The following is a 23,893-nucleotide window of genomic DNA, read 5'->3' on the forward strand; positions in this document are numbered from 1 at the left end:
TGTAATCTTGTCATTTACTAATAGCGGTGAGTCAGTTGGTAAAACTTTTAAAGAAGTGAATGAGTTATTTAGCTAAAATATTAGTAAACGTCAACTCTATAATGTTCTTAACGTTGCCAAAAAATTTACTAGCAATTATGCAAGGGATTGTTCAAAGTTTGATGATTTCTGTAATCAAACTATTACGTACCATTCATCGAGCGTGCCAATGAGCCAGGAAATACATCCTAATCAGAGTACTTCATCAATAACTGTTTCAGGGTCTTCTGTTCTGTCACTTCATGAAGATATTGCAATTTTACCTCTAGTCAACAGTGAACCCTTCTTGCCTGTAAAATCCTTAGAAAATGAAACAAGAAAGCATACATCTAGAGAAGAAGTAAACCATAAGAAAGAAAACTCCTTAAAAGGTTATCATATTTATCTTCTCAGTTAGCGAGCTCGACCAGAGAACACAGGAAAAAAATAACAAAAACTAAATCAAAATATAATAGCATGCCACATAAGTTAAAAGTAGTCAGGCAAAGCATCAAAAGAAAAGAAGATATTATTAAAGCTTTGAGGATGGAGGTTAGAGAACTAAAAAACAAATTAAAACATATCATTACAGTAGGTTAATTCGCAATCTTAAAGCAAAATCAAAGGCATCAAAAGTAAAAGAAAAACAAAACTTAATGCAGATAAAACTAAAACATAATACTGATAGTAAGGCAAGTAAAAAGTTTATCGCTCAATTAAAAAACGATATGTTCCAAATAGAAGAGGGCTAAAATTCAAAATGTTGTTATGTCAGAAGATGATAACAGTTACCCATTACAAATGAGAATGATAATTTATGGGATGTTATTAGCAAATGTTCCAACAGGTAATATTCCATTTCTAATTGTAAAAGTTGGGCAATATTTGGGAATTAACTTTACTAATATTCCTCATCGTTCAACTATTGAGCAAATGGCTCGTGAGCAGCAGAATGGGCTGTGAGTAATTCTCATCTTACTCTTGGATTTGATGCAACAACACAAGAGGATGTTCATATCAACACTGTTTATCTCACATCTGAAAAAAACTGTCAGGTCATTGCTCTGGACCAGTTACCTGGTAGAACAGCTGTTAATTACGAAAGCCATATATGTAGAGCAGTTGATCATTTAGTTTTTACTCTTTCAGATTTTCACTCGCTTCCCCTTAATGAATGTCGTAGTTCAATTATATCAAATATATCCAACATAATATCTGACAGAGTCTCAGTTAATCGTCTTACTATTACCAAAGTTTGTAATACGTGGAGGAAGAATTTAAATGAGCTCAACTGCTATTTGCACCCTCTAGACACAATTGCCATTTTATGTCGCGAAGTTTTGAAATCTCAGAACTTGAACGTTGCAAATTGTTTGGATATGATCGTATGGCTGTCAAAATTATGTTAGCAATGAACAAAATGAGGTTTAAGGATGGCAAAGGTGATCCACAAGGTTTTGTAAATATTTTAGACAATAAAAAACTACCTCGAGGTATTATTCCACGGTATCGTGGAAACCGTTTGCACATTCTTTTTCATACTTGTTTCATTTTTATGAAACACTATGCTAATTTTCTACATTATCTTTTCTACATTATCAACCGATTCTGCGAGAAGCATTTTGTAACGCAACTGCTATAAAAATGAGAGTGGTTGCGCTGTTTAGTAAACTTCTCAGTGGACCATGGATGACTAAGTTTTATGTATCAGCTGGTAATGCAAGTTTTGATCATGTCACTGGAATCCAGGTGGTAGAAAATGTTTTGAAAGAAATTACTTGTTGCATATGAGATCCAGGTGCTTTATTTTGTAAAAAGATGGATTTTTTGGGACAATGCTTGACCCACATGTTTTGAAACCTATTTCAACCTTATTCCCCATTGATGACCAACTTCTTGAAATGACTTCTGCTTATCTTAATGCAGTGAAGGATGTTTTGACACGTCAATATAAGAGATATTTCTCCCTTACTATTACAGAGGAACTTAAGAAGGAGACAGCTAGTGCAAGGCGTTACAATGTTGATAGTGAAGAGTTAATTGGTATGTTTAGCGATTTCAAAGGACGACGCCCTAATGCAACAACTTGTTACATATCTAGCAAATTACGATCCAAAAAGAATAGAACTATAGATTATTTTGATAATCTTGAGGAGTTGTCTAGAGAAAAAGTAGTTAAGTGGTCTATTTACATGGCACGTTAAAACAGAATTAGAACTCGACTATTACACAGTGAAATTCGAGCAAAGATTGCTGATAGAGAAGCATCTAAACGACAAAAAATAGATGAAAATAAAAAAGGAAGCTGGAGCATGAGCTGCGTGTATTAACTACCAGCGAAATTATAAATCTGTATAAATACTTATCTGCCAAACAACTTGATGATTTAGATGATGTTATGTCTGAAAGAATTGTCGGAAGAAAACTTTGTCGTGAATGGTATGTTGCTAACGATTCAAAAACAGTTATTTATGATGGAAGAGTAGAAAAAGTAAACAAGAAACAACAGGATATAATTTACACTATTTCTTACTGGAAGCAAGATGAAACTGATATTGAAGCTGTTGATTATAAGATGAAAAAAATCCAGCTTGTTGCTGATGTTATAACCGGAGAATTAATATTTTCTTAATTTAAATGAAATTAACTTATATGCATTACATAAAGATGTTCAGCAAGATTTATGGCTTGCAAAATGGGTACCGCAAGTTTTGTAGCTTGCAAATATGGTACAGCAAGTTTTATGGCTTGCAAAATGAGTACCGCAAGTTTTGTTGCTTGCAAATATGGTACAGTAAGTTTTATGGCTTGCAAATTTTTTTTGATAGATGGCTCTGGCTTACCTTCACGTGGTGTCTATTGTTAAAAATGATTTATTTTTATTCATTAATGGAATTAAAAAGTTAATTCATTCACTAAAAACCAAGACAAAACTTAATTATATTTTTTATTTCAAAATACTTATTGTTTTTGTGTTTTTTGTTTAGGTTGGAGTGGGTAATCGGTCCCTTTGAAGGACAAAATGGATATTCAAACGCAATTTGTAATGTGGTATAATAGTTTTTTGTTTTAATTTCTCTCTGTTTAAGAAAGCATTTTAACATTTTTTGTGAAATTGTTATTAATTTTTTTTTTCAGGTTTAGGGCAGCAGGGGGGAGGGGGCGGCATACGCCCCCTCCAAAAAAGGCAATTTTATACACCAATAGTTACTGTTTTTCAAAGTATTAAAATATTATACTTATTTTTTATAATTTACTCATTTTAGTAAATATTACAATATTTAAAAGAATGAAATTTTGATAGGGTGTGTTAAACCTTACCCACTAACTAACACCCAACTTTATGATAGACCTGTAATACTCGCTAGTGATGTAAATAAAATAATACCAACATGTTATTCATAAATATTATTAATTTTATAAAAAAAACACTCTTTTATGGAGAAAAAGTGTTTTTTGTGAGGTGTAGGTGGTGGACTAGCACCCCCTCTGAATCCCTTTTTGCGCCATTTACCTAGAAAAAAGTTTAAAATTAAAGCCCATTTTTACACCTATCTTTTGATAGCAAGTTATAGGTTTTTGAATAAGAATTGACAACGTTATAACAAGTTATGTAAAAAAAAAATTTTTTTGACTATAGTTTTATCAAGAAATCCATATATCGAAAATTTGCTACTAAAAACGTCATAACTTTTTATAGAATTGTCCGATTTTCGTAATTTTTTTACCTTTGAAAAACTGTATTTGAGAGCTTTCTAATGATATATAACATTCTAGTTTTGAATAATTTAAGAAAATTAGTCCACGTATCTACTTTGTATTTGTATGCACCACTTTGTAAGCACCACTTTGTAAGCACCACTGTTTGTAAGCACCACTTTGTACTTGTAAGCACCACTCACATTGCCCAATTATTGGCCGCATAATGTACCATACTGTAGCCATTACTTTGTTTGTTTTTATTTTTTATTGTAAACTCAGTGATTTTTTGTGCTGATACAAGCATGATATTAAGAAATTTATTTAATTTACTTATTTAGGTATTCAAATAACTATTTCTTTCATTTGTAAGTTTTGTTTTGCAACAGTCTTGTTGCTAAACAAAATAATAAAAATATCTCTGAAAAACTCAGACTAATAAAGAAGCAAAGTATTGTAACCTAAGTATTAGGCTTACTTAAGGTAATGATGCTCTATTCTTTAATGATAGAAATTGTTATTATTATTATTATTACTTTTATATATATATATATATATATATATATATATATATATATATATATATATATATATATATATATATATATCAGTGGCGTAACTAGGAGCACAGCCCCGCAAGGCGGTTGGGCCCCGGAGCTTAGAGGTCCCCTCGAAGATTTTTCACGTTTTCTTAAATGAAAAACAGATAATTTTTCAACAATAGAAATTCTATTATAGAATTTAATTTCAATAGAAATTCCATTATAGAATTTAATTTCAATAGAAGTTCTATTACAGAATTTAATTTCAATAGAAATTCTATAATAGATTTAGTTTCAATAAAAGTTTTATCGGAGAATTAAATTTCAATAGAAATTCTATTTCAGAATTTTACTTCAATCGCAAATCCTTTATAGAATTTCTATTGAATGTTAGTAAACATTAGCGAGTAGTAACGTTGTCTATTATAGAAATACCGTTGATATAATTTAGTACTTTAGTATTTGTCGATAAAGTCAGGTGATTTTGAAGTGGAAAATTAAGTATAAATTATTAAATATAATTATATTTAGAAGGTAAGTGCTTTTCTATTTATATGCATTCATGCAAAGCAGTAAAAAAGTCATAATTATAATTTTCATTACAATACACTATGGTCGGAAACATCACTTTTCTTGGCCAAAACTATTAAAACTTAAAATAACGAAATTTTTAACTGGAATTTGAATTTGCAGTATATTTTAAGTGTTTTTGTATAAAATAATTATTTATTTTTTTTTAAATTATCAACATTTAGAATTAAAATTAAAAAAAAAAAATTTTTACATAAAATTTTTCTTTTCTTTCTGAGTTTTTATTTTTTTAGTTCTAAATTAGAAAATATACGATACTTACGAGTAAATATGCTGTTTCTGGAAATTGAAAATATGATTTACTCACGTATTTACGAAAATATTAAAATTTTATTAAACTCTTTAATTTAAATACAATTCATTATCCAAAAATGTATTTTCCTCTTCAAGTTGTTCTGGATAATCGTCCTCGTCGTCATTCATATTTTCTAAATTCTCAGTCGCACATGTTTCACCGATATCCTCACAATAAAATAATTCCTTTACTTCTGGTGGCAGTGTTAAACGCTTCCTTTGGTGCACACGTGTATTTAAGCGAAGAGATAAAATTAATGGATCCGATGTGTCAAGAGCTCTATGAAATACATCGAAAAGATTATGAATGCGGCTAGTCTTACGTGCATGGTGCAGCCTGTCGCTTTTATATATTTTGTTTCGTGACTCAGCTGCATCCTCTCCAAAGTAACCAACAGGAAGTGCTGTATTCTGCATTATTTGCTTTGAGTTAACTATAACTTTATGTACTGTGGGAGTCATTGGCAACCAGGAGTACTTGCTTTGATATAATTGACCAGTTTGAAAGCAATACTCTTCAAATTTATCCAAATTTAGGGAAAGTTGACAAGATAAACATATAAATATTATTCTCATTCGAAATATCTATTCGGTGTCTACTCCAAAAACTTTCGAAAATTTATCATATTCCGTAAATGCTCTACGCGACGTGTTGCCGTCATTTGTGGAACCACAACCAACTGCTTTTGGAACATCAACACGAAGACTTAGTTTTTTCCAAAACTCATTCTGAATATACTCTTCTCTTTTCTTGATTGCATCTTTATCTTCATCCGATCTTATTTGCCATTTTTTTACTTCCATCTTGTATCCTAAATGTAGTACGAACTCAAAAAATCTAATCCAGCAATGCAGTGGACTAAATCCGTACTTTAGATTTCCATCGATAGGATGAAATTTTACGCTGTTATAATCTGTACCTTTAAGAAAGTCAGTTTGGGTTGCATGGCATATTGGACATTTTTGATTTGGTTTTGTATCGGTTAAAACATTCAAAACTTTTCCATCTATAACAGTTAAAAACATTCTGAACGTTATTTCGATTATCTTACCAGCTTCGATTTCAACACGTAAGTTTTCAAGCTCTTGAATTTGTTTATTTAAGTCAGCAGCTTATCTTGTTATCACTTCCTTTGTTTCACTCGTGTACTCTAATTTTAAAGGCCGAAAAAATCTTGTGGACTGCGGAAAACAATTATTCCAAATCGGGGCTCCCGCGCTACTCAAAAGTCTCAAGGGAATCACTGTTGTGGCCAATTGACATGAATCTGCATTTCGTGATGTACATTGATCAAGGAAAGATTGATGATATTGAGATTGACCAGAGCTGTTGTCAAAACCGTAGCTAAATATCATTTCCGTTGGTATGAAGTTACCCGTAATTGTCGCAAATACTTCCTTTTGCATCTCTATAGTTCTTTTAGCCGTATGCGTTAAAAGCGTTTGTAAAGGAACCTTTGCACATTTGTCGTCTACAAGTACACCATCGGGTCTGCACTTACTTTTTATTGCTAATATATTATCATAGGGTGGATAAATATTAGCGTTACGTTGCTTGCTTTGAGTCCGGATGGAACAGTATTGGCGCTTCGAAAAATTGTTTTCGAGAAGAAATGCTAACGCTTCCTCATCAGACATTACAATAGGTGCTTTTACACCATCGACATATAGCTTCCTAATCTTGGATGGTCTTGATGGACTTTCGATGCTTTCTTTTAAAACAACTGCCAAATCTACTTGCCCTTGTATTCGAGCCGAAATTGATGCTGCTTGAACTAACAGATTTGTTTCGTAGTGTTTTGACATCGAGAGGTTTGCTGCTTGTCCCCTCTTACTTCGTTCAGATTTCTCAGAGTACTTAAGTTGCGGGCGTCCAGTTAGTGATACAATTTTTTCATCTGGGCTTAGTTCTATTGTGCATTGAGTCTCTGTGGAAGCGATTTCTAAATTTATTTGCCTGTTTATTGCAGTTTCTGAACAAAGCCAGCCAGAATATTTAATTTGAAAATCATCTAATCTTCTATTACACTTTTCCCACTTTGCAGACAAATTATTGTTAAGCATGCGTGCTTTTTCTGTTAAATATTTATAGCATTTATCTTAAATTTTATCGGCTCCACATTTTTGTATAAAATAATTTATTAGTGCGTCCTTATTTTTTTCCTTTCTTCTGCTGGGTCAACCAAATATCAAAAACTGCTGAATTCTGTAAACAAATGACGACTGAAAAAAAAGAATTTACTCAAACACCGCAAAAAACTACAAATCGAGATAAACATTTTCAAAAACTAAACACTTCAAAGTAATTTTGGTTTTTAATCTTAAGCTTAACACTCCTTAACAAAATGTGTTAAGCTTACTCAAACTTAAAAAATTAAATAAATTTCAAAATGTTAAAGACTTTTGGAAAAGGTTATTTTATTTTTTAGAGTATCCAATTTTTGAGTATTATATTTTAAAAAATTAATAAACTTACCATCACCTTCGTTTTCCATTTAAACTTTTATTTAACACGCTTTGTTTTCAGCTTTAACAAGCAATTGAAGTAAGCGCTATAAAACACCGAACGCAATTCTGTTTACAAATAAAGCAAACAAATTCAACTTCGAATAACAGTGAATTGCATATTACAACAACAAAATTAATTTTTGGTTGTTTTGGAGTGTTGACTACTAGATTTAAAAAACAAAAACATATTTCGTGAGTGTAAACATTTTGACTTTTGGCCAAGAAAAGTGATGTTTCCGACCATAGTGCAATAAGTTGAGTTATCAAAATGTTTAGCTAATAGGTAATAAATTAGTTATATTTATAATATTGGTAATATTTTTTAACTGCATGGTAAAAAAATCTTGCAATTTTATTCTAGCAATTTAAAATATCCTATATAAATTAATTACTGAGATCTTAAATTTTTAAATAAAAAATGTATATAAACGCGATACAGGTAGAACAATATTTTTTGTGTTGAGTACGCACTAGGTTTTGCTATAGTACGAGGATAGTACGAATTAACAAAGAAACACAAATTATGTGTACATATTTGATATAAAATTAAAAGGGCGGACTCAAGATACGAACTAAAGAATAAATACAAATTAAGTTTATTATTTATTCAAAAATATTTAGCCACATATATTTATATCTATAGGGTTAATACATATAATTGTTCTAATAAAAACATTTTTCTTACAATAGCATAGACTCAAAAAGAACTTATATGAGTGGAGTGGAGCCAGAAAAATGAAATTAAAAAAGGAGGCTGATGATAGATTACGTAAAAACAAGAAAAAGATATCCTTATTTTTTTCATCAGTAGAACAGAAACCTAGTGAAGAAGTTGCAGATAAAAATATCAATGCCGTTACTAGTACTTCTCAAGCAATCCAACAAGAAGAAATGTTATCTTTTTCAATTCACTTAGAACACAATGAAATTTCAAAAGATCATAATAAATCTCGTTATAAAAGTAATGCATATATTTTTGCAAATCCTAACAATCTTACCACTGCAATGCAAGTTGAAGAAACAGATCCAGAACCGAATATATTTTAGGAATTAAATACATTAACAACAGATATAGATATTTTAAAGGAAAATTTCTTAATGATAGCACAAAAAGATTTATTATTTCCTCTGAAAGATGCAAACCACAGGGATCATTTAAAAAAGATCCTTTACAAAATTTTAGACATTTTTCCACAAATTATTATTATTGTGCATATAAATTTGGTCGAACACAGCGATTTTGGCTCTGTTATTCCAAAATTCTGGACTCAGCATGTTGTGAACCATGTTGGTTATTTTCAAATGATAAAAATAACCAATGGCGTACGGGAGTTCGAGACTGGAAAGGGGTAAGTAAAAAAATAAAAAGTCATGCTAATAGCCTACAACATATTAAAGCATGTCAAGTATAAGATCATTGGAAACAAAACAGGACACTTAATGAGGATACAGAGACAATAATTCGTCATAAAGCTTCATTTTGGAAGATGGTATTGGAAAGGTTATTTAACATCAATTTAATGTTAACAAAAAACTCACTTGTATTTAGAGGTCATAGTGAAGTGTTGGCAGATGAAATTTACAATGGCAATTTTTTGTCTCATGTTTATTTGCTGTCAAAGTACGACGATACAATGAAACAAGTACTCAATAAGCCTAAAGGCACTATAAAATATCTTAGTCCAGCTATTCAAAATGAAGTGATTCAATGTTTAAGCAAAAATTTAGAAAAAACATTATTATTCGAAATAAATGAATCTGCCTTTTTTTCTATTATAGTTGACACAACTCAAGATGTATCTAGAAAAGAACAATTAAGTTTAATTTTTCGATACGTTTACATAATTCGCAAACAGGACAATCAACCTTGTCAATTAGAGATTAAAGAAATATTTTTGGATTTTTATGAAATAAAGGATCATTCGTCAGTAGGTTTAACCAATCAATTGTTATTATTGCTTGAAAATAAAGGAATAGATTTAAAAAAGTGCCGCGGTCAAGGATATGACGGAGCTAATGTGATGAGTGGCATTTATAACGGAGTTAAGAAAAAAATAAATAATATCCAGCCATCTGCACAATATGTTCATTGTGCGAGTCACAATTTAAACCTGCTTATAAATGACGCTGTTTCTGGTTGTAGAGAAGTAAACAATTTTTTTATAATTTTACAAGAAATTTACTCCTTTTTTGGCAACAGTATTAAAAGATGGGATTTTCTATCAAATTTTAGCGGGGAGTCGGAAGTAACATTAAAAAAATTAAACCCAACAAGATGGTCTTCAAGAATTAATTCTTTATTAGCTATAAAGTTACGCTTTTTAGATATAGTTAAAACTTTAACTGAAGTTTCTTTAAAATATTCAAAAAGAGTAGAACAAACTGAAGCTCTAAAATCAAGGGAAAAAATATCAAACTTTGAATTTGTTTTTATTTGCGTCATTACGTATCACATATTAATGAATGTAAATTATGCTTCAAAAAACTTACAAAAAAAGTACATAGATCTATACGAAGCGGCCACGTTATTTGGTAATCTGAAATTCAAGTTAAAAGATTTTAGATCAAATTACGATTTATTTAAATTAGAGGCTGTTACTATTTGCAGTAAGTGGAAAATAAAACCAACATTTAAGGTTAAGAGGCAATCCAAATAAGTGGAAGTGATTTAAACAAATGCGCTGAAAAAAGATTTCAAATTAATGCTTTTTATAGGACCATAGATATTGTTAACGTGCAAATAAAGGATAGATTTACTGTAATGGAAAAACTTTCAAATCTTTTTAATTTTTTGCAACCGAAAAATTTAATAAAATTGTCTGAAGATGATCTTATTAAATCAGCTAAATTATTGCAACATAGTTACCCAGATGATTTGACAAAACATTTTCCAACCCAATTAATTAATGCAATCACTTTTATTAAAAATGACAGCACAGAAGCAACTACATTAAAAGATTTAGCTGACATACTGCTCATAAAATACAGTTTTATGGAGTGCGATTTTTCAGATTGTAAACACAGCAATATTGCTATTGATGACAACACCTGTGATAGTTGCAAGTGCTGAAAGATCTTTCAGCAAATTAAAGATTATCAAATCATATTTAAGAAATAGCATGTCTCAGGAGCGTCTCAAACATTGTGCAATTTTGGCAATAGAGAACGAAAAAGCACAAACATTAGAATTAGATAAAGTAATTGCGGAATTTGCGAATAAAAAGGCAAGAAAAGTTTATATTCAAAGTTGTTCAACAAATAAGGTTTCTTAGAATATTCTTCAATTTTTTTTTCTATTCTTGATAGCATTCTAAGAATTACTGTCTTAAAATAGTATATTTATTATGAAAATAAAAAGTCTCCTATAGACATAAGTGAGGTAAAATTAGTTTTTGCTATTAAGGACGTTCAATCTTTTTATAATTATTTTGTGAAAAGATTCTAGATTATTTCTCAAATTTATTAAATAAATATTTTTTATATACTTAATCGTGTTATATTAACTCAATATAAAAAGCAAATATTGGATATTTCATTTGTAAATATATTTTGAAAAAGTTTAAAGTGGGAGGGGCCTTTTTCTTTTTTGGCGGGGGGAGGGGGGGGGGAAGGGCCAAATTTATAGTTACGCCACTGATATAAATATATATATATATATATATATATATATATATATATATATATATATATATATATATATATATATATATAACTCCATTACTGGATCTTCAGGAAGTATGTATATATATATATATATATATATATATATATATATATATATATATATATATATATATATATATATATATATATATATATATATATATATATATATATATATATATATATATAACTCCATTACTGGATCTTCAGGAAGTATGTATATATATATATTTATATATATATATATATATATATATATATATATATATATATATATATATATATCTATGTGTGTGTGTGTGTGATATATATATATATATATATATACATATATATATATATATTATATATATATATACATATATATATATATATATACATATATATATATATATATATTATATATATATATATACATATACATATATATATATATATATATATATATATATATATATATATATATATATATATATATATATATATATATATATATATATATTTATATATATCATATATGTATAGATATATATCGTTTATATTGATCTATAATATTTATAATACCGTATCTATAATATTTAAGAAAATTTAAAAGTGGGCAACCTTGTGTTTTATTTTTCACAATTTAATGTTGTAATAGAGTTATGACTATATTAATGTGTAATGTGTCCATGACTATATTAATGTATATATTTTTTTCTGCTTTATATAGTTTTTCTGTATTTATATTTTTTCTAAAGATAAGTTGAGAACTGAAAATTGTTTTATTTGTATATTGTTTAATGATAACAGATAGATTATTGCCTAAAGTCGTTGCGCAAAAATTTTACGCAGTTATGATGGTAAAAAAAAATGTTAAAGAAAAACTAAAATAAAAAAACACATTTTTTTGTCTAAAAAAATGTCAAATTAGGTAGTATAAAAAAACAAATTTCTTGACAACCAGAAAATTTTTTGACAACCAGAAAATTTCTTGACAACCAGAAAATTTCTTGACAACCAGAAGTGCTACAAAATTGGTTAAATTCATTTTAAAACAAGATAAACATTTTGAATGCAATAAAATTAAAATTAACATTTTAGCTTAATTATATTACGAGATCATAAAATGGACTGAAGTGCCTTATACTTATATACTTTTAATAATAATAAACTCTTAATCATAAATTATATAAAAGTTTAACTTAAATAGTGGATTATATATACACATACCACAAAGTTGACATTTCTTTATTATAACAATTTGTTATTTCATCAGAGACATACTGCTGAACATCTTCAGCAGAGTAATTATAGACTGGGATTTTAATTAATAATTTTTTTATAGACTGGGATTTTAATTATAGACTGGGATTTTAATTATTATTTTAATTATATAATTTAAAAAAATTTAAAAATATGATTATTTTTCATTTTTGAGTTTTATACCTAACGGAAACAAGGCTACTTAGGGCAAACTAAACAATTAATGGCCACAGCTTTTTTAAAAGGCACTATGCAGTCAGTAATTTTGTCAGATTTAATTTTTGTTTGCTATATTTAATAATGGACATTCTTTCAATTTATTTTGAGTAATTGTAACCAAAATATAAAAAAACAAACAATATAAACAATTCATTTAAACTTAAATTTTGAATAAACACCAATTAATGGCCGGGTTGACTAATTAAGAGCCAGTTGGCTTTTTATTAGAAAATTAGATTCCACTAACTTTGCCACAGGTTAAAATGTTGTGAAAATAATTAAATATTCATAAGATTTAAATAAAAAAAGAAAGATTTTAAAATAAAATAATGAACTATTTAAATATTGATTATTAATTGTTACACATCAAATTTTATAAATTTATTAAACGGTTTAATTACTCAATAAAAACTAGCTTAAACATAAGTACCCCCTCTAACAATGGGCAAAATAACTTAAAAAGAAATAAATTATTTGTAAAACTGTATCTATAAATTTGTATATTGATTCAAAGAAAGTTTATCAATCAAAACTCAAGAAATTCATAAAAAAGTATTACCAAAATTTGATAAAAAATATTAACTTGTTCACTTATTAATAACAAAATCAATATGTTTTGATTGCTGATCAGGAGAAGTTAAAACAAAATACTTTTGTTTAGTATTTCTATTGTTTTTTGACTTATCGACAACAAAATTTGGGTAAGAGAGAACATCGTGATCATTGTCAATTGTACTTTTCAATGAACTCGTTTTAATAGATATTGGAATAGAACAATCAACACTAGTATTTGGTATAGAGACAGAGAGAATATCAGTTTATATTGATAAAGGAATTGTTTCCGCAACATTAATGCTGTATCATTATCCAGTTGATCTAAATCTGTATTCAGAATTTCTGATTCAGACAAGATACCTATAGTTTCAGTTGTATCAACATCAATAAAAGTACAATTTGAATTGGGATCCACCTGTTTTTAAAAAAGTTTTGTTTAGTGATATTTCAGATTGATAATTTATGGTATCATTTTTGAAAGAATCAAACCTTGATTTAAGAAAATTCTAATTCCCTAATAACTGGTCAGAGTAAAGTTTATTGGGCAAGTAGGCCTCATATGGAATTGCAGAAGGATTATAGGGAAATATACCACATGATTGAAAACCAGAAATAATGTTAGCAACAGTTAATGCTTGATCCCAAGCTTTCTTGAACAATCCACAGAAGTTTGACTTATTGATTGTAACAGAGAATGTATTCATTAAATCACTGCAACATGTATTGTAATAAGTCTTCATGGAACCAAATACAGTACGGTCTAATGGCTGCAACCAGTGAGAGCAATGTGCAATGTGTTGTCAATAGCAACAGATAATAACTCAACTGAATTGTGAGAATCATGGCCATCAACTATTAATACCTGTGGTCTGTTAGTTCCAATGTTTAGCAAAAATGTATTTGTAAACCAAAGATATGCTATTCCTTGTTTTGTCCATCCAGTCTCACTAACATTTCATTTTGAACCAACTGGTGCATCACTTGTATTAAAAGCTTGAAGTGATTTTATTGTTTTACCTTTTGGTATTAGATGTGGTGGAATAGTTTTACCAGCTGCATTCACAGCAGCAATTACAGTGATGGTTTCTCTTTTTCCTGAAGTGCGAGACTGAAGATGTTTGGCACCCCGTGCTGCAACAATTTTGGGTGGTTTAAAGTCTAATTGAAGTCCAGTCTCATCCATATTCCAAATTGAAGTAGGCATAACATGAGTACTAGGGTGTGTCATACTATGGTCAAAATTTAAAAATTCATACTTATCAGTGGCATTTTTAAGAAAAGGGTGAGGTTTAACATATTAAATTCAGAACTATCAAAAAATTTGAATTTAAATGAGTTTAAGCTACCAGGGAACTGCCTTGAAAATTGCCAAAAATTGTAAATTTTTGATATTTTCATATTTTCAGGGTTAATTTCAATATTTTAGTATTATATCTGCTTTACAACAACCTTATCAAAATAAATTATAGCAGGATAAACAAAATTCGTTTGATAGTTATACTGTTTCAGAAATTTTGGTTTACAAAATACTTAAAAATTAGTATTTTTGCAAAGTTTTGTATGTATTTAACTTATACATTCTATTTGACGAATGGCTACACACAAAACTTTATTCAAAAGTATTTTGCTTTAATATTTGTTATGCAAATTATATATATATATATATATATATATATATATATATATATATATATATATATATATTATATATATATATATATATATATATATATATATATATATATATTTACATATATATATATATATATATATTTACATATATATATATATATATATATTTACATATATATATATATATATATATTTACATATATATATATATATATTTACATATATATATATATATATATATATATATATATATATATATATATATATATATATATATATATATTTATATATTTATAATATATATTTATGTCTTTCTAATTTTAAAAGTTACTAGATAAAAAATAATATTAAAATTAAAATGGCTACTGGAACAAGATGGAAAAATAGTTCTTGTCTACGTCAATATTTGGGATCTGGAAAGAGTTGCCAACAGCTGAACTGCCAACAATGAGAGATGTCCTAAGATATGGTATTCTTTTAAGTAAACTAAACAGAAGAAACTATAGCAATTCTGAGTTGATCCAGGATATTTATAATAAACTTTCAGAAAAATGGCAAATGGCCAGTGTTTTATTTGTGCCTCCCGTAACTTGTTTAAAGCATAATTTGGTAACAAGACTTATAGACGCATGGAACAAAGCTAATCTAATTTCTCAAAACAAAGCAAGTAAAGTTATAAAACAAAAGTTTAATTTCATTATTGACAAACTGTTTGACTTGGTGGCGTGTAACTGTAAAATAGTTCTTTGTTCTGAGCAATGCTGTCCTCCTGACTGTAAATTTAGTGCCCACATTACCTGTATCTGTCCTAGGGAGAGAAAAATACCAATTATTGAACTGGTTTATATAAAAGGTATGAGTGACCATACCACAATCATTATAAAAGTGTTAGTAAAGCTGAAAATCAAATTTAATAATATTTTACTGATCTCTTTGATTATTTTAAAAAGAAAATTTTATTTTAATTTGTCTAGTTGTAAGCAAAATGTTGCTACCTTTTTTTTAGCCCAACGAGAAAAGATTGGATCTTTTAGTTCATATCAACTTGGACCTGCTGATTTGATGGAGTCCAAAAGGTTCAAAAAAGTACAAAGTTGCAAACGAAGAAGAGAAGAAGAAAAACAAACGAGAGAAAAAAAACACACAACGCAAGAAGAAAATAATACTCAAAATGAACAAGATAACGAACATGATAATTATAAAGAGTTTGAATCTGAGGAAAATGAGATTTTTTCTATTCAAAAGTCTTGTACAAAATATTTAAAAAAATCCAGAAATTATGAAGATATCTCTAATATTGCATTAGCCAGTATTCGATATGGTGTTGGTTTAAGAGCAACTGCAGTCATAGCTACTGCAGCATGGGTAGATGGAGGACTTGTATCCCAAAGTGACACTAGATTAATAATAGATCACAGTAAAGTTCGGAGAGCTAGGGATAAAGTAATGAATGAAGTTGCTATTCAGTTTGATGATTATTACAATAAAGAGATTATTGACTGCATATTTTTTGATGGGCGAAAAGATCTTACTAAAGTATTTTTAACTGTAGATGGATCAGACAGACAGTATCCGGCTAAAGTTAAAGAAGAACATTACACTATTTGTTCTGGTGATGGTAAGTATTTATTTCATTTCACTCCAGCTAAAGAAGCAAAAAAGAACCACGCTGAAATTATAGCAGATAAGATTATTGAGTATACTGCAATGAGGAACATTAATGTACACTTAAAAGCAATTGGTGGAGACTCTACCAATGTAAACACTGGTTGTGATGGAGGAGTAATGCACTTTATGGAGCTGAAATTAGGGCGAAAGTTAAATTGGATTGTATGTGCTCTACACACCAATGAATTACCACTCAAACGTCTAATTAAATTGTTAGATGGAGAATCTAAAAGTGGTAAAAAATGGAGTGGACCCATTGGAAGCTTACTTGATGAAGCAACCAATCTTGAAATTAACCCTTTTTTTAGTAAAGTTGAAACTGGTGAGCCTCTAATTAACTTAAGTAATGAAGTGGTTAAAGACCTTTCTACAGATCAGTATTACGGCTATCAAATAGTTAACGCCATACGCAGTGGTCATGTTCCTCAGCAACTAGGACTTCTTGAAATTGGCCCTGTTAACATGGCCAGATGGCTAACAACAGCCAATAGAATATGTAGAATTTGGGTATCTCATCATGGTCTTCAAGGCGATGCAGCCCAAAAACTTCTTAAACTAGTCGAGTTCATTGTGGGAGTGTACTTTCCTGTCTGGTTTAACATCAAAGTTAAACATAGTTGGACAGCAGGACCAAAACATGTTCTTTACCAGCTTAAGTTGCTTCAACACCAGTCACTCGATATTCAGAATATTGTCATTCCAACTATTAAGCGAGCTGCTTGGTATGCCTTCTCTGAATCTATTCTTCAAACTATGCTTTATTCTGAAAATAAAGAGGAGAGAAGTTTCAGTGTACTCAAAATTCTAGAAATAAGAGGAGAAGGTGATGAAAATGAACAACTAGGAGATCTATCTGTTAGACCAAGAAGGACACCAGATATCAATACTAAGGCAACTTGTCTCAAGGATCTTATTGATTGGAATGAAGCTTTTGAACCACCTTTGACTTGTTGCATGACAACTAAAGACATCAAAAAGTATTTATTTAAACCAATGATTGTACCAAACTGGTGTTGCCACACTCAAGCTGTCGAAAGATGTGTAAAAAAAGTTACCCAGGCATGCGAAAATATTTTTACAGAAGATAGAAGAGATGGTTGGATTAAAGGACTAGAGTTATCACAGAAGTTGATGTCACGTAATCTATCTAAACAAAACCTTATTGGCTTGACAATGTTTAAGAATTAATCTTTATTGTACTTTATTTTAATAAATGCCAGTAAATGTTGTGTGGATCTATATAAAAGTTTTATTTTTAGTTCCAAAACAACCTAATTTTACAGTTTCAGTGGTAGGCAGTGGGAGGGGGCAAACCTCTCTATTTGTTTTTACAAAAATATTTTTTTTTTTTTAAAAAGAGATGGCGTTTTTTTACGTTTTATAAGTTATTTTTTTTTAATACTTCCATTTTTTAAGTCTTTACCTCCCCCTCCCCCCCGGGCTTTTGGTGAAATAGTCTCACTGACTCCCTGGTAGCTAAAACTTTTTTTTTTTTTTTTTTTTTAACGGTTCTGAACTTTTAATATTATACCTCACCCTTTTTTAAACTATGCAAAGTAAAATTCAAAAAAAAAAAAGTATGACACACCCTAATGAGTACCCAACTTATTAAAAACTTGTTGAAGTGCTAAAAAATATTTGGAAACTTTATGGATTGACATGCATTGAAGTCGAACAGATAATGTTACTTGTTTTATGTTGTTGCTTAAATAACCGCCACCATTTTTCTGATGGGTATCATGTTTAAACTTTATCATGAATTCTTAATAAGCTGTGAGACATATTTCATAAATTGTCTTTTTCCAAATTCAATACCGCAATTTGCTCTAGATGTGGCATAATCAACTAACTTTTTTTCTATATAATTTGGTAACTTTAGTGGAGGTCCAGGTCTAACCCTAATTACGGAATCTCCTCTAAGAGCTGTTAATCTTTGTGATAATGAACTGCTTTTAACTGCATTAAAGGCATTTTGCAAGTCAGTTTTTGACCATTGAAAATGTTTAATTTTTTTCATAGTTTTGTTATTGCTAAATTAAAGAAAGACAAAAAAATATACCAAAACAAATTCAACTTTTGCAGAATATGCATACATTATTCAAATTAAATATAGGCATGTTAAATATATTAATATACATATGTACATACATACATACAAACATACATACATACATATATATATATATATATATATATATATATATATATATATATATATATATATATATATATATATATATATATATATATACATATATATATATATATATATATATATATATATATATATATATATATATATATATATATTATATCTATATATACATATATATATATGTATGTATATATAGATATAATATATACGACTAATTTCTAATAATTTTATATAATTTATAATATATTTATAAAATATTACTAATGTTTTATAATAACTATATACGATACGTTATAATAACTATAAACGATATAGATATAAATATTATAGATTAATATACGACTAATTTAAAATAATATGTTATCAGGCCCGGATTAAGGTCTACAGTGCCCATAGGCTGTAAAAAATTTGGTGCCCCCAATTAAAATTTTTTTTTACATATTTCTCTACTCGATACTTGAATAAATAATAAAACTTTATGTTAGGTTTATTAGCCACATCAATATGTACATGTATATAATACCTATGTGAAAACAAATAAAAACATAAAATTAAAATTAAACAAAATATATTTTAGATATATATAAATATAAAATAATCATATTACAAAAAGTAACAAACCATTATTTTATACTTTTCTTTTTCTTGCTTTTTGATGGGCAAATGTGTTAATAGTATCATTAAAATCTAATTTTTCAACCAATTCTGCTTCAATGCTAAATATTGCTAATGCATTCAGTCTTTCCTCCTTCATGGTTGACCTCAAGTAGGATTTTACTCTTTTAAGTACAGAAAAAGCTCTTTCGCCTGAGCAGTTTGAAACTGCTGTACTAAGGTACATTCGCATAACTACTTCTAAATTTGGAAACATACACTCTAATTCTTTGGTCTTGATGTACTTATACATAGAGAGAACAGATTTTACATTTTTATCCGTGGAAATTAATTTTGAAAAAAGAATACACTCATCTATAAGTAAGCTTGAGTTTTCAACATCATCAATAAAATATTTTGCCAAAGTTTCACATGTGTTCCTTATAACAATAGAACTCGGTGTTTTATACAATGTGGGTATACACCCATAAATATCTGATATTTTTTCATAAGCTTGTCTTCTTGAACTAAGTTGACATTTAAGAGTATCAATGATCACATAATATACATTTCTAATAAAATCTATTTTCCCTGTGATTTCTGTGAGAGGTTGAGATCTTGATTCATCAGCCATAGCCTAAAAAAAAAATAGTTTTTAATGTTGTTAATGTTTATGACTTTTTTCAAATTATTTTATGTGTATTTTAAAATTAATAAGTTAAACATATCTATCTCTTTTTTTTTCTCTTGGAATCTTTGGCATACTCCGAACAATCAGTAATTTCTACAGCCTTACTTTCAAAAACATCAAAATCATCTCTGATCTGTACCAAGTAATTTTCAAGGCCATTATATAGGTCTAATACTGTATGAAGATCAATGTCAGTTGATTGTAATTTTTTATTTGTAGCATTAAAACTAAAATCATATTAAACTTTATATTAATTTATTTATCTATTAAGCTGACCCTAATAAAATAAAATAAATGAAAGCATAATTTATCATTTAAAAATATTTAATTTATAGAGTGAAAAATACCTGTTTAATATTGAATTCCATATCCATATCATTAAACCAGTTTCTAAAGTTTTTAATCTTGCAAGCAACCCATTAGCTTCTACTTTATATACAGCTTTTTCTTTCTGATTATCAACTATACTATGCAAAGCTTCGATTATAAATGCATAAGAATTAAATAAAGCATGGCAAGCATCAAAACGAGCACTCCAGCGAGTTACTGATAAATTTTTTACACTAAAAATTTTCTTCAAATATGTTTTTAAAATGTCCCAACGTGCAGTAGAACTAGAAAAAAAATTGTATAGTTCCTGGAGAAGCATAAAAAATGAAGTAGCAGAATTACAACTTTCTGCTGCACATGTTCCGACCAAGTTAAGAGAATGTGCAGAACATGGTACATACTCTGCAAATGAATTAAAACTTTTAATTCTTGACTGCAATCCAGAATACTGACCTGACATATTTCTTGCATTGTCGAAGCTCTGGCCACGACAATTTTCAATTGGTATATTGTGTGAATTAAGAAAATCCATTACAACATTGCTCATTTCTTCAGATTTATGACCACTGTTTGGAATGAATATTAAAAATCTTTCTGCAGGTACACCACTAGGTAAAACATATCTTAATGCAATAACAAGTTAATTGACGTTTGCTATATCAGGCGTAGAATCAACAATTAAAGAATAATACTTGGCTGCTTTTAATTCTTTTAATATAATTTTAATTATATCATTCTTCATCAAAAGTAAAAGTTCTTCATAGATTGTGGATGATAAATAAGACGGAGTTCCTTTCCCTCTATTCCCATATTTTTCTATATGTTGAGCAATAAAAGGGTCGAATTTAGCAAGTAACTCTAACGTTCCCAAAAAGTTCCCATTGTTAATTTTGTTAAATTGTTCATTATCACCTCTGAATGATAAACCTTTTGCACCGAGAAATTTAATTACTTCAACAATTCAATGAAGAACAGCTTTCCAGTAATTCATTTCATCAGTCACTTGTGTTGCCAATTGAGTGTCAATTCTACCTACATCACTTTGTAATGTAATAAAACTTAATGTATTCTTTTTATGTGCCAAAGAATTTTCGTGCCCGGAAATAAGTAAATGTCCATTTTTCCAATCATTAAATCCAGCATCTCCCAGTTGAGTACTGCATCCAAATAATTTGCATGGAGCACAAAATAATACAAATTTTGAAATTGAATAAACAAGCCATTTCCGTGAAACATTTTCTCCGTTTTTTTGATTTTTCGTAAAGATTGATTTACTATAATAACGATCATAATCAGAATAAGATCGTTTTGATGAGGTAAAATCTGCATCAATGTTCTGATCATATCCAAATTTTGCAATATAATTACGACATATATTACTATTTGTCAAATCTGCTGGATCTTTAAAATAAGTTGTATTATTCTGCGTAAGAAGATTAGGAATGACATTTAGCTCAGATTTTTCTGATTCCTCATTTACATCAACAACTGATTGATCTGAAGAAGACGCAGTACATTGAATAGAAGTAGAAGAACAATTATTAGTAATAGTTGTATCATTTGAAGATTCTAGTTTATTATCTTCAACACAACTAGAGGTAATGTTATTTATTTGTTTGAAAAAATTATTTAACCTAGGTATTTTACTAAGTAAAATCACTTCTTTTTCTTTTTTTAAAAATTACACGCTTTCTCGCTTGGGCTCCACTAATATGTCGTTTCTGATCCATTTTTACATATATTTCGAACACTAAACTATATATAAAACGCACTACTCGCACTAAAGTAAAACCTTTATAATTTAAATTTACAAGTTACAATAGCGTTAACAAAACATACGTACAAAACGGAGGAATTTTCGATGCACGTGACGCGTGTATACGAAATACTAATACTATAATGTTTTATAAAATCATTTAAAATATTTTAAATAAAAAAAAATATTTTAAAAAAATTTTAAAAAATGGTCATAAATTGGGTAAAATAGTATAAATACTATTTTACCCAATTTATGACCATCGGCGGCGATGTATGTATTGTGCTTACTTTCAATAATTATTTTACAGATTGTACAATTTTTCTAGTTTAAAAAAAAAAAAAAAGGATAGTATGTAGTGCCCGTGCCCCTAAATCCGTGGTTGTGTAGGCTGAAGCCTACACTGCTTACGCCTTAATCTGGGACTGTATGTTATAATTTATAATATATTTCTACTATAATAATATTAATAATATATATAATATCTATATACGTTACGTTATAATAACTATAAACAATATAGATATAAATATTATAGATTAATATATACGACTAATTTATAATAATATTATGTCATTTATTATATATTTATAATATAATATTACTGATGATATATAATGACTATATACGATACCTTATTTCAATTATAGATGTTATAGATATAAATATTATAGATTAATATATACGACTAATTTATAATAATATTATATAATTTATAATATATGTAATATATTTCTAATAAAATCTTACTAATTATATATATAACTAGTAATTATTTCAAATAAATTGTAAAATAGATATTTTACAAAACTATAACCTTTTCTTTTTCAAGGTCAACAAGCAATGGAAAAGTCCATACTTGATTTTCCTCAGTCTCATAGACCACATCAAACAAAGCTTTTTTTAAATTAGGAGTTGACTTGTTTACTCGAAGAACTTCATCTGTACACCAAAAGTATTTTTTATTGTCGATTTTCATTATTTTATGTTGAATAAATTTCCCAACAAGATAATTAACATAATTTAAAATGACAGCCAAGATGTTTGTTTTTTGTTGATTTGCTAATTGAGACAATCTTGCATTTTTTAATTTTTCACTTAACTCTTCTTACTGTTTTGCAATCAAAATATCTCGTTCTTTTCTTTCAATAAGAATAACTCTTTTCTCAATGGGCTCTGGAAAAGTCCTTGTTCTAATAACTGATTGTAAATTACTAAACAACTCATAGTTTGTTAAGTCTATTCGCTTACTACCATGCATTTTAGTTTTGTAAAAATATTTAGGTTCACATTTAACTTCCATAACATACCTATAAAAATCCAACTGCGCTCTTAATATTTTTTTGCTTTAAAATGCGTCAACTAACAAAACATATTCATCATCTGCTTCTTTTGAGGTCAACCACACCTTCGTCCTCAATTTTAACAACTTATTAACCGATTTAGCTTTTTTTAAGAAGGCTTTATCTTTAGCTGTTTTTTTAACTTTATGCTTTTCAGACAATCTTTCACTCATTTCAAACTTTAATTCTAAATGACGTTGTTTGTATTTATCTTTCATTTTAATAAAGTTTGTTGAAGCTTTTTTTAGCAATGAGTCACGCTCATCTGAAGTCTTTTTATTCAACCAGTCTAGTGTTTTGTTTCTATACCACATAGTATAAGCTTGTATAGTTTGTATTTTAGCATTTGGCTTTGTACGAATTAAAAGATCCAATACCGCAAAGTCGCTT

General features: G+C 28.3%; 4 protein-coding genes across 5 annotated transcripts; 2 read left to right on the top strand and 2 right to left on the bottom strand.

The window, feature by feature from the left end:
- The first annotated feature begins 9,139 nt into the window (after nt 1-9,139).
- LOC136081112 (zinc finger MYM-type protein 1-like) lies at nt 9,140-10,309 on the top strand. The gene has a single exon (XM_065798397.1). It carries the CDS (start codon nt 9,140-9,142, stop codon nt 10,307-10,309), a length of 1,170 nt encoding a protein of 389 aa, XP_065654469.1.
- A 5,104-nt stretch (nt 10,310-15,413) lies between these two features.
- On the top strand, nt 15,414-17,822 carry LOC136081576 (uncharacterized). The gene is made up of 2 exons (XM_065798946.1): nt 15,414-15,819; nt 15,973-17,822. The coding sequence occupies exons 1-2, from the start codon at nt 15,414-15,416 to the stop codon at nt 17,820-17,822; spliced, it is 2,256 nt and encodes a 751-aa protein (XP_065655018.1).
- A 459-nt stretch (nt 17,823-18,281) lies between these two features.
- On the bottom strand, nt 18,282-22,225 carry LOC136081577 (zinc finger MYM-type protein 1-like). Of its 2 annotated transcripts, XM_065798949.1 has the most exons (4): nt 20,422-22,219; nt 20,180-20,301; nt 19,411-20,020; nt 18,282-18,664 (listed from the first exon to the last, which is right to left on the bottom strand). In XM_065798949.1, exons 1-3 carry the CDS (start codon nt 20,949-20,951, stop codon nt 20,010-20,012), a joined length of 663 nt encoding a protein of 220 aa, XP_065655021.1. In that variant the 5' UTR covers nt 20,952-22,219; the 3' UTR covers nt 18,282-18,664; nt 19,411-20,009. The 2 variants fall into 2 exon arrangements, with proteins under 2 accessions (XP_065655021.1, XP_065655020.1); XM_065798948.1 differs by having other exon boundaries at nt 19,411-20,301; nt 20,422-22,225.
- Nucleotides 21,045-23,421, bottom strand: LOC136081113 (zinc finger MYM-type protein 5-like). Its single transcript, XM_065798398.1, has 3 exons — nt 23,273-23,421; nt 21,437-21,996; nt 21,045-21,331 (listed from the first exon to the last, which is right to left on the bottom strand). The coding sequence occupies exons 1-3, from the start codon at nt 23,419-23,421 to the stop codon at nt 21,045-21,047; spliced, it is 996 nt and encodes a 331-aa protein (XP_065654470.1).
- Nucleotides 23,422-23,893: the final 472 nt, after the last annotated feature.

Source organism: Hydra vulgaris, chromosome 06 (genome assembly GCF_038396675.1).
Source record: "Hydra vulgaris chromosome 06, alternate assembly HydraT2T_AEP".
Lineage (NCBI taxonomy): Eukaryota > Metazoa > Cnidaria > Hydrozoa > Anthoathecata > Hydridae > Hydra > Hydra vulgaris.